The sequence below is a fragment of the Prionailurus viverrinus genome, chromosome F2 (genome assembly GCF_022837055.1).
Source record: "Prionailurus viverrinus isolate Anna chromosome F2, UM_Priviv_1.0, whole genome shotgun sequence".
Taxonomy (NCBI): domain Eukaryota; kingdom Metazoa; phylum Chordata; class Mammalia; order Carnivora; family Felidae; genus Prionailurus; species Prionailurus viverrinus.
The window spans coordinates 49,097,280-49,114,093 of NC_062578.1; the positions used below are offsets into that span (position 1 = coordinate 49,097,280).

The window sequence follows — 16,814 nt, forward strand, 5'->3', positions numbered from 1 at the left end:
AGGCATGCCTCCCAGCCCCATCCAGAGAGGGTTTCCCTCATGCTGTGAGGTTCCTGGTCCTCTTTTGCTTTCTTGAAAACAAAGTTCAAAGTCGCAGAACTGGGAAGGTGTTAGTGATAAGCCTAGCCCAACTCTCTCAGAAATCATAGGCCCCACTCGCTACTCCCCAAACAAGGTAACAACCAGGCAAGGCCTCTGACTGTTCCTTAGCGCTAATTTTTAGTTGCAGTACTTTCTCCCCATTTTGGGGGTGGCGGGGGGAGCGGGTTGTCCTGAGCTCTGCTGCTTTTGAAACAAGCGGACAGACCGCTTGGGATCCCTTCCAAGTGCTTCAGTTCTCCCCAGGATGGATGGATGGACGGATGGATGGATGGAAGGAAGGGAGGGAGGGAGGGAGGAAGGAAGGGAAGGAGGAAAAGAGGGAAAGAAAGGAGGGAGGGTGGGAGGGAAAGCAGGGTGAACGGATAAATGCATGAATAGATGAATGGATGAACAGAGGAGAGTGTGCATAGATGGATGCGCAGGACCCTGAGAGCTATAACGCCAGCCGGCCGGGCCGAAGCCCTCCTGAGACCCCCGCCCTCCTCCATTACTCTGGCCGCGGCTCCTGAGACCCCGGCCGGCCCCGGCCCTCCGAGGGAGGGAGTGGAGGACCAGGGCGAGGGGAGGGGAGCGGGGGAGGGGAGGGCCTTGGAGACCGAGAGGAGGGGCGCACGGGGAGAGGGCGCGGCGCGGGGGGCGGCGGGCGCCGCGGGGGCCGGGCGCCTGGCTGCGGCGCGGGCGGGCGCGGGCGAGCCCGGGGACGCGATGTCGCCGCCGCCGCCGCCGCCGCCTCCTCGCCGGCCCGGGCTGCGCCGCCGGGGCTGAGCCACCGCCGGAGCCGCGAGCCGAGCGGCCGCCGGGCGCGCCCGCAGCGCGGGAGGATGGGCTGTGGCGGGAGCCGGGCCGATGCCATCGAGCCGCGCTATTACGAGAGCTGGACCCGGGAGACCGAGTCCACCTGGCTCACCTACACCGACTCGGACGCGCCGCCCAGCGCCGCCGCCACCGACAGCGGCCCCGAGGCGGGCGGCCTGCACGCGGGTGAGCGAGCCGGAGCGCGCCGGCCCCAGGCGCCGGGAGGCCGGGGCCGACAGGGAAGCGGGAGGGATGCGGGGCGCCGGGGGAGGGGGGACGGGCGGGCAGCCAGCCAGAGATTTCTGTGCGGCAGGTGGGGGGCTGGGAGGTGGTGGTGAGGAGGACAGACCGACAGGACCTGCGTGCTGACAGACCCACGGACCCAGGCCCAGGGAGCGGGGGGAGGGGGGGCAGCGCGAGCCCCTTGGAGAGGCTAAGCCCAGTCCCCGGGGCCACGGGGAACCCCGCGCTCTGCCTCCGCCCGCGCACACTCAGTGCGGGGACCGAAGCGTGGGGCTGGGAGGACACCCACCCGGCACGCACACCTGCGCGTCAGCCCACCCGCGCGCGGCGCGCCCTCCAGCCCCGCTCCCCGTGGACCCTCTCGGGCCGCGTCTGCCACCGCGGGCAGCCTGCCCCTCTCTGCCGTAATTTATAGACGAGGCGCCTGACCCAGATTGCCTGGGTGGAGTCTTCCTCGTCGCTTCCCCTTCGCTCCCGCAGGGCTTCGAAAACCAGAATCCCAGAACCACCCCCCCGCCCCATCACTAGTTATGCACTTAAGCTGACTTCTCAAGCAGCTGTTCCAGAGCGAGGACTTCCCTCCCTACCCCAAGGTGCCTCGGTGCTTTATGTGGATTAGAACTATAAATTAAATACGCTTACCATTTCCCCTCCGGCAGAAATCTAATAGAAGGATCTGCAAAGAAGTTTTTCTGGTCCAGTCGCAGATCAGATTTTTTTTTTTTTTTTTTTTAAGCAGACACTAATAATTGTAGAGTAGAGATGAACATTGACTCTTGCCAGAGACCGAACCTTTAGTCATCAATGTGTTGGTGTAAAAGGAAGAAAACCTCACTACTTATTAAATGAATGTTGTCAAAAGCCAGATCGTTAGTGGCATAAAAATGTTTTAACTATTTACTGACTCCTTTAGGTTGTTGGCATTTTTGAATAATGAACTCTAAGATAGAAAATGAGGTTAATTTGAAGCATAATATCTATTGTAAGGAGGAAAAAATGTGAAATGCTCTTAAAAATTCAATAATACTAAACTCCTGCTTCCTACATAAGAGCTGCCACTTTAATCTTAAGAATCAGTCTCTCCATCTTTTAGGACCAGAACTGTCTCATTTTTCACATGACCTTCGTGATTCCCTTTTTTTTTTTTTTTTAATTTTACTTTTTAATGTTTGTTTATTTTTGAGAGAGGTGGGGGGAAGGGCAGAGAGAGAGGGGAGAGGACAGAGGATCTGAAGCAGGATCCAAGAGCAGAGAGCCCGATGGGGGGGTGGGGGGGGGCTTGAACTCATGAACTATGAGATCATGACCTGAGCTGAAGTCAGACCCTTAACCAACTGAGCCACCCAGGCACCCCAGTGATTCCCTTCTTTAAAAGGTAAGAACTGTGGGTACAAGACTTAAGGGCAGTATTTGTCTCTAATGTTTCTGACTCATTGTAGCAATCATAATGGTTACTTTGTGTTGCTGGTGCTTTCAGCAAGTTTCCAAATGATGTGTTGGCTAAATTCAGGGTCAGAATGAGGATAAGACATAAACTTTCAGAGGGACCTGGTAAATGTTGGATTTAATAGCATTTCCCAAGGAGGAGTGGTACTTCTCAGCAGAGTCAAAGGCCAGAGTTGCACTCCAAGGAAGAATGGTTTTCAAAGATCTAGTGTGAAAAAGAACAAAGTACAGTTTCAGGGAATGGTTGCCTTGGTGAATGGGAGTATGTGGTGCATGTGTGTGCATGCATATGGGTATGAGATGGTTATTATGGGATGGCTAAATATTCATTTCCAGTGCTTATTCCTTTATTAGTCTGCCATCCTGACTCATATCCCATTGTGCCTCATGAGATCAGGTCCCTGCAACAGGTGGGACCTAGGACAAACAAGTTTATTTATGATGCCTTGCCGAATGTCAGACAGCCTTGCCCGATGGTGGTCCTGAAGACCTTCATCATTCCAGGACAGGACCCTAAAATTGGCAAGACTCTTAAATGGGAAGGATCACTTCAATTCACTAGAAATTTCCATCAGCCTCAGGGGAAAGGGACGTTTCTGAAGATCAAGATGAAATCAAGGCTTCCTTTGCAGTGCATTGGCATTCCCTAGGGCCTTTAGAAAAGTGGCTTGTTTCCTGTGAATTTTTCAGACTGGAAACTGGGCATCTGTAGTCAGAGTGGGTCATCCAAGGAAGCTACAAATCTCCTAAGTTTCAGCCACCCTGGGAGATTAGCCAGGACCCTTTATTCTTTTCATCCTCCCTGCTCCCCCTGCCTCACCCACCCCCTGCCGGCGTTCCACCCATGAATTCAGTCCTAGGCTTCTGGAGGGCACCTTAATGCCCCATGGCGACTGTATTGTGATAGGAAGCCAGAAGGTACCGTTTCCTGTTTCCATCAATCTTTGTCTGATGGGGGACAAAAGGAAAGACTGGATTTAAGACAGTCCAGATTGTAAAATCAGAAAAATGTCTTCATTACTAGCATTCCAGAGCTGAAAAGGGTCTCTGGAGGCTGGCTACCTATTCATGGCAGATAGGATTCAATTAAATTGCCCCAGTTTGGACATTCTCTCAACGACTTCACAGCAATTATTTATCCCTTAGTCCTCAAGAGTCTTGTCTTTCTGTGCCCCTGGTCACTCTCCTTTAGCGTCAAGTTGAAGCCACCTTTCTTCTGGCCACCCCAACCTCAGGAGCCATGCGGGTGGGGAGTGGACTAATTCATCTTTATACCTTCGGGCTAGCACACTGTGGAGCACATGTGTGACCTCAGGTTGGGATATCACGCAGGTTTTCTGAATGAATAGGTACTTTGTCTAAAGGTACCCTGCATTCCTATCAGCTCTTTCTAGATTCCCTCCCTCCTCCTTCTCTCTTCTTTCAGCCCTTGCTACTGAAGTTTGCCCACTTGGATCCATTTAACCTAGATTCTTCAAAGTGTCTTTGTCATCCCACAGATGCTCTTTAAAACAGCACCCTATTCCATGGAAACACCCAGCCCAGTTCAAAGATTCCATTTCTTCCATAGCACCCCCCCCCAACTCTACACCCATGTCTACTGAAAAGTCCCATTTAAGCATGTCTGCTTGTACATCTCACTTCAGTTTCTCTTAGTCTAATCCAGACTGAGGCCATATTCACATGATAGTGTTCAATAAATATTTGTTGGATCGATTCTGCATTTTACTGCAGGAAGTGGGCGGGGCGGGGGGGGGGTTGTTTTTCTGCCAGTCCTGCAAAGGAAAGTTTCTTGCCTCCTCATTACTCACAAAGCGGATCCGGAGCCTCTGGTTCCTATTTTTGGAGATCATCTCCAACAGCCAGCAAATTCAATTAGGTTTTTAGATTCTGCTATTAAGTAGCCTGGAATCGAAGACTTAGCCAAAACCACAGTATCTGATACCCATTGCTTCCCTGTGTCGCAGAAGCCTGTCTGTCTGTCACAGGAGGAAATTAAATTTATCTGACATGATTTAGTCTTCATAAAATCAGTTTGCTGGATTGATTTTTACTTCTGTTGTCTGAGAGGGTCTCTCAGAAAGGGAGTCTCTGAGGTTGCCTTGCCCCAGCCTGCTCAGCCATTCCATACGTAACGTCCTAGATTTACCTCCATCTGATCATAAGTCCCTTAATTGCCCCTTTTTGTACTGTTAGGTATTTTCCTGGTTTCTCTAGGGAGCAAAACATTTCAAATGTCTCAAAAGCCCTTCTACTTTCCAGTTTTAAATTACTATAATACTATAATAATTTAAATTACTATAATAATTACTTTAGTAAATGCAAATAAATGGAGGATTACAAAATTAGAGACTCACAGCAAAACGGTTTACCTAAGTAAATTGATATACGTAAAATAAAGTGAAGGGCACTGAATGCTACCATCCCCTAATGGATATTGATGACTCACCAAGGGCCAGGTGCTGTACTCAGCAGCACTTAACGTAAATCATCTCACTTAATCCTAACGGCCGAGAAGAGGTAGGAACTGTGACCCTGTTTCTTTTACTAGCAAAGGCATGTGGCATAGAGTGTGTGAATGACCTTTCCCGGTCCAGTACTGGGATCCAGCTCTGCTGAATCCCACAGCCCGTGCTCCTAAATACCGCTTTCTTGATTGATGGGAGATTCACTGCAGACTCGTTGCTTTTCCAGTTGATGGGACTCAAAGTCTAGTGTGATCTCTGGATATTCTAGTCTGGTCTCAGCACGGTTTTCTTCTGCAGCGTCCTTGAGGATGGGGTATGTCTTCCCTGGGCAAGGAGGCCTCCCCATACTTTTGTGGAGCAGTTCCCCTTGCAAGAAACTCTTCCTGCTGCCTTGTAAGTTCTACCTGGTGAGCTCCAGGCCCTTGTAACCAAGTCTTGTACAGGCAACTTGCAATATTTGAAGAAACCTGTTGCATCTCCTGTGGCCACTGATTCTGCGGCCCCCAAACACATGCGTATCTGTCAGTCATTTCTCAGACTTGTGGGGACCTGACCACATACCTCCAAAGACGTTGTCTGGCTTGTCAAAGTCCCTCCTGATATAAGAGACCCGTTGTTAGCTCCAAGCTTGTGGTGTTAGCTGAGCAGCGTGGGGCAACATGTGGACACTGAACCTCTCCTGATGCAGGTAAAATCAGGTTAGGATTTGTTTTCCTGCGGCTGTTGTTGCCTATTACCTTGATGACTCACATTAAACGTGTGATGAGTTAAAACCCTTAGGGCTTTCTTTCTAGTTAAATTTAAGTCCTGTGGCATCTAGTTAAATTTAAGTCCTGTGTCTGTGCTATATATCCAGCACCAACACCTGGAACAGCGACTGGAACATAGGTGGCACTCAGTAAATGCTTGCTGAATGAATGGTTTATTTCTCCCATAAATCCTGCATTCATACTATTGATTTCAGGAACCCAAAGTTGGGATTTTAAAATTTATTCCTATTAAAGTATATCTCGTTAGTTTCAGTTTAATGCTTAAATGTGGTGACCTTGATTCATGTTGATAGTGCCATTAAGACAATATTCTAGGGGCACGGGGTGGCTCAGTCAGTTGAGTGACTCTTGATTTCGGCTTAGGTCATGATCTTAGGGTTGTGGGATCGAGGCCCACATAGGGCTCTGTTCTGACAGTGGAGTCTTCTTAAGATTCTGTTTCTTTCTCCCTCTGCCCCTCCCCCACCCCGCTTGCGCACGCTCCCCCTCTGCCCCCTGTCCGCTTTTCTCTCTCTCTCTCTCTCTCTCTCTCTCTCTCAAATAAATTTTTTTTAATTTTTTAATGTTTTATTATTTATTTTTGAGAGTGAGAGAGACAGAACACAAGTGGGAAAGGGACAGAGAGAGAGAGGGAGACACAGAATCCAAAGCAGGCTCCAGGCTCTGAGTTGTCAGCACAGAGCCTGACGTGGGGCTCAAACTCACCAACTGTGAGATCATAACCTGAGCCGAAGTCAGACTCCCAACCGACTGAGCCACCCAGGCACCCCTCTCTGAAATAAATTTTAAAAAGAAGACAGTGTCTTAGGTCTTTGTTTCCCTGTGTTGACAGACGAAAGATAAAAGACATTTATTTGCTCTCTCATTCGTTCAATATACATTAGGCACAAAGTTGATTAAGATTTGTTCCTTGAACCATAAGAAATAATATAGTGGAGACAGACACAGAGGTCACACACTTCAGGGCAGCATGGTCCATACTGGAATAGCATGGGGGAAAGATGCTGGAGGAGTACAGGGGGCTGAGTAGTTCGATCTGGGTGTGTGGTGGGGGGTATACAGTGTGTGGACAGAGCCCTAAGGGAGTGTGCATGGCAGACGAAGCAGGACTGTCCCTGCAGGACTTCACCACCAGGGAGGTGAAGGGAGCTTACCCTGCTTCCTTTGTCCAGAGCAGTACCAGTGGAGAGCCCATCTGGGGCTTTCTGATGGCTACGGCTCCTCCTTGCCCCCCAGCTCCCTCTGTCTACCTGTTACACCTGTGGTTATATTATTAATTAAAAAAATTTTTTTTAATGTTCATTTATTTTTAAGAGAAAGAGACAGAGTGCAAGCAGGGAGGGACAGAGAGAGAGAGGGAGACACAGAATCCGAAGCAGGTTCCAGGGTCTGAGCTGTCAGCACAGAGCCCCAACGCGGGGCTCGAACCCAGGAACCACGAGATCATGACCTGAGCTGAAGTCGGATACTTATCGACTGAGCCATTTAGATGCCCCACTTGTGGTTATATTTTTGTATAATTTATTGATAAATGTCTGCCCCCTTAAGCATGATGAGCTTTACTAGTTAGGTAAGGGGTCTTTTTGCTGACCCCTGGATCCCTGTGCCTAACACCGTGCCTGGCTATAGTAGGGCCTCAAGTGATCTCTCTTTAATGACTAAATCTCCCAAAATGACTATGTGTTCATTTCTTTCTTCCGGTAGAACCCACAGATGATGTTTTCATTCCTCAGAAGTTCCATCCGCTCATCCTTCTTGGGTTCTCATCTACCTGATGAGTTGTATAGTAGGAAAACATGCCCACCCTTTTCTGCCCCCTTTGCCAAACACCAGCCTCTTTGTTACAAGGGTTGTTTTGCAACAATCGCTACGAAAACAGGTGGGAGCAAACGCAGGCGGTTCATAAAGTTTAGGAAGTCTCACGTGCCCTGTCTCTTGGGCAGAGTTATATATATCCTGCCACAGGCTCTCCAGGGACCTTGTCCAGCCCCGTGATGGCACCAGCCACACTGCACTGCTGGAGCTTACTCATGCCTCTGTCGCTCCAGTCAGCCTGTGAGCTCTGCCAGGTTGGGCACTGCGTGATTGGTGGTTGCAGGCCTGGCTCTAACAGTGAATAAAATGAATAGTTGGATGAGTGATCCAGCTAAACAAATGAAGTTTTGTCTTCCATCCTCTTTCCTGAGTCTGATCTTAGATGATTTTGTCTTAGAAATCAGTTACTGAACTGTGTCTGTGTTAGATACTAAACAATCAATTCTGACTCTAACCCGAGGTGAATTTAAGGTTCCAGACGTGGGCCCCGCTTGGAGGAAGACAGGCCCCTCTCAGCTGGCAAGGAGTCTTTTCCTGGCTTATCCTGTAACTCACCAGTCGACTCCTCAGGCTTAGACCACTAGTGGTCCTGCCTTTGCCTTGGGATCTATGTACCTGCAACACCTTCCTCCTGATGAGGCCGTTCTGTCCTTTAGTGCTGTTGGATATCTGTTCGTGGCTGATGGTACCTGGGCTTGCATCCCAGGAGCCTTTCTATATCAGCTTCTACCACCCTCAGAAGACCACTGACTTCTACTGCAAAATCCTATCCCTGCAGGGACTCCTACCGAGATTCTCTGGCTAGTCCGAACACCTCCTTGGCTTCCGTCTGGAGAGGAGACTAGATGGGTGTATCCCCAGCCTACATTATGATCTAGTCCCTTCCAGCTTAGCTGCCGCCAACATTCACCTCCTTACATGCTCTCCTCCCTCTTTGCCCCCCAACCACCTCCATCTGTCTGTTATGGGCTCAACTATCTGTCCCCCAAATTTCTATGCTGAAGTCTGAACCCCTGGTATATCAAATGTGACCTTATATGGAGATAAGGTCTTTACAGAGGTTAAAGTGAGGTCATTAGGGGAGCCTGGGTGGCTCAGTTGGTTAAGCATCCAACTTTGGCTCAGGTCATGATCTCATGGTTTGTGAGTTCGAGCCTTGCGTCGGGCTCTGTGCTGGCAGCTCAGAGCCTGGAGCCCACTTTGGATTCTGTGTCTCCCTTACTTTCTGCTCCTCCCCTGTTCACGCTCTGTCTCCCTCTCCTTCAAAAGTAAATAAACATTAAAAAAAAAATTAAAAATGAGGTCGTTAATATGGGCCCTAATCCAATGTGATTGATATCCTTATACAAAGGGAAATTTGGACACACTGACACACAGGGAGAATACCATGTGAAGATAAAGGCAGAGGTTAGGGTGATGCTTCTATAAACCAAGGAACACCCAAAATTGCCAGCAAGCCACCAGGAGCTAGGAGAGAGGCACGGAACAGATTCTCCCTCCCAGAAGGAGAAGGAAGCTTCCTGATCTCAGATTTCTAGTCTCAGACTTGTGAGACAATAAATTCCTGCTGCTTAAGCCACCAGTTTGTGGTACTTTCTTACAGCAGCCCTAGAAAACTAACATAAATGTATTGATGAGCTCTACCATTGTGAACACTTGGAAATAAGGAGAGAGAGGGTTTCTATTGTCACTAGCTCACTCTCCCTTCGGTGATTGGTCGATTGGGTCAATTACCTGGTCATTTAAATTCAAATAATTCCTGAGCGTCTAACACGTGAGATTTTTTCTTTGGGACGTTAGTTTACATAACTCCCTAAAATAACCTCCTAAACCATTGTCATCCCCATTTACCAGATGAGGAACCTGGGGGTTCAGTGAGGTTGAGCAAGGTCACCCACCGGGAAGTAGGAAAGCCCACATCGGAATTCAGGGGTCCTGTTTTTAAATCCAGGGCCGTGTCTGTTATGCCATAGCTGCTCAGCATGGATTTAGTGTCCTCCTCCACCCCCTCTGCCTTGAGCTGTTTCGAAAAACTTCTTGGAGTGCCGGCCTCCTGCCAGCATTTACAAGGCCAAGGACACAAGTCCTTGAGGAGGGCTCCATTGCCCCCTCCCTGGGCTGAGCTCCCTGAGCAGGGCTGCAGAGAGAGCTCAGAAAAGCATCCGTCATCTGAGGGGCTCCTTAAAGATGAACGGTCTTTGGGCAGAATAATATACATGTTTTCAGCTTTCAAATGCAATGGATATTCCTTAAGAAACTTTAGGAAGTACAGAGAAGCACACAAGGAAATAGCGCCTCCGTCAGCATCTGGGTTTCACCCTCAGGTCCTGTATCTGGGTTATGCAGGGCATCTTTGACCTTCTGTGCGGACCATGTTTAAAGTTTGAGGGTATAGGAACAATTCCTCAAATTTCTTGAAAGCTCAGAGGCCAAGAAAAAAAAAAGTTGTTTTGTTTTTCTTTGTGTTCAGGAAAATATTTGGAGGTAGTGGCAGCCAAAGTCTAGTTTGAATGGAGGAAGAGGTGAGGGTGGGGAAGGCCATGGGTAAGTGAGGGGATTTTTCTCCCTTTTTTTCTTTTAATACTAAGCAAATACAGTTGAATTCAGGTAAATTACATACAAGGCAAATGCATACTGTGACTCCACTGTTTGCCATTTTCCTACATCCCTCTGCCGTCCCCCACAATTGGCTCGGGCAGAGTTTTATTTTTTTTTTTAATGTTTTATGATTTGCTTTTGAGAGTGAGAGAGACAGAGCACACGTGGGGGAGGAGCAGAGAGAAAGGGAGACACAGAATCGGAAGCAGGCTCCAGGCTCTGAGCTATCAACACAGAGCTCGATGTGGAGCTTGAACTCATGAACTGCGAGATCATGAGTCAGATGCTTAACCAACTGAGCCACCCATGCGCCCCCCCTTAGATTTTTTTTTTTTAATTTAGCTCCGTCTTGTTTACAAATAGTACCAATTTCTCCAAGATTCTGGGATTATGTTGTCTGTTAGTCTTAATTTTGGGTGATTGTAAGTCTTGGTCTTTTTCTGTCTTCATAGGCATTTCAGGGGGCATTTGGGCAAGATGGAGTGGGTAGCTCGTAGCCAGATGCCCTTCAGCCCCAAAGTCCAACCCAGAGCCTGTTGGCCTTCTCCTCTATGCCACTGCTCCAGCCTGTGATCCATTCTCACCCACGGGACTACCCAGCCTGATCTGCTGTCCATTGACCATTGCACATGCTTCCTCCTCTTCAGTGAGCCCACTTCTGACACCCATCATGACCTCCAGTCCCTGGACCTTTCTGGGCTCTCTTCTCTATCATCATCTTCCTTCTTATTTTGCTTGAAGGTTATAGTTCACTGGTTAAGGAATTCGACTTTGTCAGCAGATATTTACCAGCTTTGTGACCTTGAGCAAGTTTCTTAGCTTGTCCAGATTGCAGTTTCCACGTTAGGGTGGGAATCATTGTTGAATGAATGTGTTCACAAACGTGAAGTGTGAAGTCTTTCAGTGCTGCCATTCTCGTATCCAGGTTCTCCCACCTCTTCAGTATTGCCCTGGGCTCGCCATGCCAGTTTCAAACCTGGGGTTTGCTCTTCCCCTGTGCTCCTTACATGCCTGTTTCTGAGCTGCCTGGCATCGCTGGAGCAAGTCGTGCGTACTGGTGATCGCACCCAAGGGCCATTCATTCTCTAGAGCCTCAGTGTTCTTGCCACTTGTTTGCAATTCTGTTAATTCCTTATTAACATGCTGTGACAGTCCCCGTGTGATAGCTCCTGACACAATCCTGTTCTTTCCCTCTGAACACTAAAAGAAAAAAAAAATCAAACACTTGCTACGAATTCTCCCATCTTTCCCTCGAATCACCTGCTGTATGTCCTTCCGGGCACCTCAGTATTTTAAAACCGTCTTTAGCCCCCTGTCCTCATCTCTGCCTGTTTGGATTCTAAAGTGCACTGACGAGGTTGTTCCTTGTCACTGTAGGTGAGGACATCACAGGCCATCCTGTTCTGCAGGGTGAAGGTCTACTGTGTGGTCCATCGGCCGTCCCTGAGTCCAGGCCACTATCCTGTTTTACTTGCACCTCAGCAATAGCCTGCTTCTGTTCTCGCCCTGGGCAAGTCATTATTCATGTTAGAGGGAGAACAATCTTCCAAAAACATGTATCAGGTCTTGTCACTCACTTGTGAGTGACCGCTCTGGTAGCTTCCCAGTCTGTCATATGTAGAATAAAACCCCACTCCTTTCCTCAGCTTCCATGCCCCTGTCCCAAACAGCTTCTCCAGCTTTGCCTACGCTGCTCTCTCTCTCTCTCTCTCTCTCTCTCTCTCTCTCTCTCTCTCTCTCTCTCTCTCTGTGTGTGTCTCACCGTGTTCCAGCCATGCTGGCTTCCTCTTTGTTCTTTGAACACCCTCACCGCTTTCCTGGGGCGCTTGCTGGAATGTGCCCCCCCACCCCCTCTTTCCCCGGTTGACTCCACGTCACCCTTCAGCTCTCAGTTCAGATGTCACCTCCTCAGAGACACCAGCCTTCCTCAGTTACATCTGATTATTTGTTTCTTTTGGTCACCAAGCCTGCCATTGTCTTGTTCATTTACGGTCTGTTTCTTCTTTACTCCGTCACTCCAGGAGGTAAAGGGACTGCAGATCACATTCACTGCTGTAGCCCAAGTACTTAGCCCCCTGCCCAGCACAGAGTGGGCACTTAATGAATATTTGTTGAAGGGAGCCCTCCTCATCTTTTGTGTCAGTAAGGAATTGCATGTGGTGGCGCAAATAGAATCCAGTTTAGCAAGGAGAGGCTTTCTTTTTTGCCCTCCACAGAAGTCGTGGGCAGCTGCACTGCTCAGGAATGCCATCAAGGACCTGGGCTCTGTAAGTTTACTGCTTTGCCATCTGCGGTGTGTGTGGATTTCTTTCTCATAGTTGCCAGGGGTTGTAGCATCTTACTTTAGATAGGAAGAAGGGGGAAAACCAGAAAGGCATGCTCTACCTGAGTCTACTTCTTTTTATCTGAAAAATGACAGCTTTCCCAGAACCCAGTAAGTTTTGCTTGAGTCTCATTGGCCGGAACTGTGTTATTACTTGGCTGTCCCTGGCTGTAAGACAGTCTAGGAGATCGGGACTTTCAGTTGGGCACGTACACCCTAAAGATATATCGTGATCCTTTTGGCAAAGAAAAAAAGGGGGGGGAATGCATGTTGGGTAGGCTGCCTGCAGGGCAACTATGCCTTTCATCCTAAGGCTATGTGAGAGAGGAGAGAAGATTAGAAGGAGAAAGGGGAGGAGGAAAGAAAGGAAGGGGAAAGGGGTAAAGGGAAGTGGGGGGGGGGAGGTCAGCTAGAAACCAAAGCAGCATAATACTGGTATTAAGATTTTGCCATACTGCTACTACAACTAAATGGTGTTTTTAGCATGTTTTACCATGTGCCAGGTGAGTTCACAAAGGTTGATACTTGCTGAGAAAATCACATGTGCTAATAATGAACTAATTCTAGAGCTAATACAAGAACTTAAACTTAAAGCTTCCAGAATAGTCTTTTAACATCAAACTCTGTGTGGTGTACCTAAAATGGGCATTGGGCTCTCCTTTGTTTTCTGCTTCATTTTCCAGCAAAGTTAATGCCAGCCGGAAACTGATGTGCCAGCTGATGTTCTGTGGCACCAATTTCCAATCAGCGGGAACATTTGTGGAGGCTCGCTGTGCAGGGTCACACTGATGCTCAGGCTGGGGGCTTCTGTTAGAGAAGCAACAGACGGCCGGTTGGCTAATACAAAGACTTGGCGGTAAATCCTGCAGAAATCTAGAAAACCCACCCCACTATTGTCTCCAGGGCTTGTGGACTTTAGGGCATGAGGAAACTGAAAGGATTTGAAGAAAACAGCAGGGCTGTTTGGGAAATTGGTCGTCATAACAACAGGGCACTGGCTACAGTGAAAGCGGCAATTGCCCGCACGCCCTTCATAAGGGGGGGGCGATTCAAGTTGAAGCACGAAACCAACGCCTCGTTAAATGACTACATGCAAGAATTGCTTTTCAGGGACAGTCTTCGGAGCAGCCAGGCTCAGATTTGCTTGGCTGTGGTGATAAGTGATGGGTGTGCAAACACAAATGAACACAGCCACTGCCTCATGAGCATGGCTCCCATTAAGTGCGTGCCCAGCATGTGCCAGGCACTGCATATTTATTCCCCAATTCTCTTACCCCTGTTTTACAGATGGGAGAAGTCAGATTGGCGAGGGGACTTGCCCAAGGGCTTGAAGACTGTAAGTGGCCGAGTGAGGTTTGGAACCCAGCTCTGTCTTATTCTGAGCCCCGCACTCTTCCTCTGGGCCAACCCCCTAACTGATCACTAGCTCTGGTCCTCATTGCCTTTCAGCTGGACATTTGCAACAGCCTTCTGACCTGTCCCCCGAGCCCCAGTCACTGCCACTCCAGTATCTTTCACATCATTGCCGGGTGAATGTTCCCGAAGCATAACTGGGATCATTATGGGGTTATTCTCCTGCTCAGAGCCTTTCATGATTTTTCATTGCCAAATGACACTGCAAATGTCTTAGCCTGGCATTTAAGGCTTTCTCTCCAGCCTGGTCTTCCACCAGCTGTTTGCAGGTGCTCTACACTTATCACGACTCAGGGCTGACTTTTGCCTGCAGCACCTTATCCTGTTGCCCCACCCCCCCATCCCTGAAAGCCCCACAGCCCCTGTGTGCCTGCCTCAGTCGTGTTCCCTTCTAGTGCACACGCAGTGCACTTATTCTGTTTTGCATCTTCTTATTTATGGCTATGACCCCTGTCTGATGTCATACCGCGTACTCTTACAGACTGTCGGGAAGTAGACTGAGATGGACTTTTACTGGGGAGAGCTTTAGGGAGGAACACCTGTGAGGGGTGAGGGAGGCGGGACTGGGCTAAGGGCGAACTTGAATTGCTGGGGGCTCTGGAGATATTGTAAGGAGAGGCGCTGTCACCCTATACCAGCCAAGTATCAGCTGCAGTCTGCCCCCAGCAAGGGGAAGTGACCTTGGGTAGGGCCACTTCCTTCCACAGAGGGCAGTTCCTCCAGAGGCACTCAGCTGTGAGCCTTCAGTGGTCGCCTCTCCCGGCCGGCCGCTTGAGGATCTGGTATCAGTCCTGCAGGGAGATCCTGGGAGGGACCACACTCCTTATTTCTCAGTTGGCTTCCCTGGTGGCTACACGTCACATTTACTTGAGGAACATAAACAAAACTCCCCACCCTGAGACTTTTGCTGAAAGCCAGCCGGTTTGACAAGTTCTCAGGGCAGAGTGAAATTCCCTTGGTCAACGTGGGGCCTAAGACTCTGCATTTCTAACAGGGGCCCAAGTGATGCTGATGCTGCTGGCCCATGGACCTCTCAGAGAAGCAGGTCCTAGATCACAGGTTGGCAAACCTTAGCTGTAAAGGGCCGAGTGGTAAACACTTTAGGCTTTGTGGGCCACGTGATCTTTGTTGCAGCTATTTGGCTTTGCTGGTTTTAGCACCAAAGCGGCCACGGGCAACACAGAAATGAATGACCGTGGCTCTGTGGCAGTGCCCATTCCTGTCCTAGGTGATTCCGAGGCTCAGCCAGCTTCAAGAGCCAGTGTCTTTAACCCTCAAGGCAGCGTGGAAGAGAGAAAAGGACTGGGCTTGCAGTAACTAGCTCCAGCCCTCAAATGCACCTCTGACTAGCTTAGCACATACTGAGCCCTTAAACAATGTCGGTGGAATGAGCAGATAAATGGGACTAAGTGGACTTCTTACCTTGAAGGCAATGTTTTAAGTATTTTCTTTTTGAGAGAAAGGGCGTGAGTGGGGGGAGGGGCAGAGAGAGAGAGGAGAGAGAGAATCCCAAGCAGGCTCTGTGCTGTCTGCCCGCACAGAGCCCGAAGCGGGGCTCGCACTCACAAATCGTGAGATCGTGACCTGAGCCGAAACCAAGAGTTGGACACTTACCTCACTGAGCCACGCAGGTTCCTCTTACCTTGAAGGCAGTTTTTGAAGGTTGTTAAATTATCTCCGGTAACATTAGATCATTAAGATACGAGATATTTTATTATGCAAATCATGCTCTTGAGTTGAGTGGGGTCTGGGAAGCAGACCGTATCCTGGGGGAGTAAGGTGCCCGTTCTCTGGGGAGTTGCCCCTGCCTTGGGCTTCCAGGAACCGGGACTCTTCCATCCCTTCAGCACAGGTCACTGTTGGTTCAGTGTCGTGAGACGCCACCTCCAGGGATGCCTTTCCCAGCTGGCAAGTCTTCTAAGAGAGTAGTGCTGCTTCCAGGAGGTGTGAGGAATAATCATCTCCCTGGGGTCTCTCTGAGCTTTACCTTCCTGTACTCTCCTTTTCCCTCACAGGCTGTGACGCAGGAGCTGGGAGCGTTTAAAAAGTCGCCACACGTCTGGTTGGTTGTGAGTCTGGGCAGCTGATGAATGGGTTGTTTTTCTGAATCAGGTGCTCCCTTGTAGAGACACGGGCTTCTAGACATTACATAAGGCTGCAGAAGACATCCAGTGAACTTAGAGAAAAAGGATCATTTAAGTAGAAGCTGCCAAAAATGTTAACAAAGAGACCCAGGGAGAGTGTGTCCAACCCGGTTAGTTTTATTTTTTTCTTTTGCACAGGAATTCAAAATTCAAACACCGACTATTGTTGGAACCCCCGAATCCCACAGCCACAAGCAAAAAATCAGTGGGAAATGTAATAAAAATTTAAATAAGAAGGCGATTTAAAGATACGTGCCGTCTCACGCGCACACACACACACACACACACATACATAACACACAGACACACACAGACACACACACGCCTGCAATTATATCTTCAACTGAGCATTGTTCTCCCCAGTCATTGGTGTCCCCAGTGACACCAGAGGCTTGCAATTGCTCAGAACAATTCTGGAATCCCTTCGTTGTAGCCTCAGGCATTTTTTAAACACAATATTCAAACATATACAAAAGTTTAAGACCTTAACATGGCACACACATATTTCAAACATATATATACTTGAGAGAATGGTATAACGAGCTCCCATGTACCCATTACCCAGCTTCAACAATTCTTGGTGCCTGGCAGATTTGTTTCCTCTGTACTTCCATGCCCCTTCACCAGCTGGATTAGTGTGAAGCAGATTCCAGAAGTCATGTCACTTCGTTCATAAATACTTTCATATGGATCTCCA

General features: G+C 49.0%; 1 protein-coding gene across 1 annotated transcript in view; it reads left to right on the forward strand.

Moving 5' to 3' along the window:
- The first annotated feature begins 923 nt into the window (after nucleotides 1–923).
- Nucleotides 924–16,814, forward strand: part of BAALC (BAALC binder of MAP3K1 and KLF4) — an 86,953-nt gene continuing 71,062 nt past the window's right edge. The window contains exon 1 of the mRNA XM_047842605.1: nucleotides 924–1,083. Within this exon, the coding sequence (XP_047698561.1) occupies nucleotides 924–1,083 (160 nt within the window). The remainder of the gene's footprint in view (nucleotides 1,084–16,814) is intronic.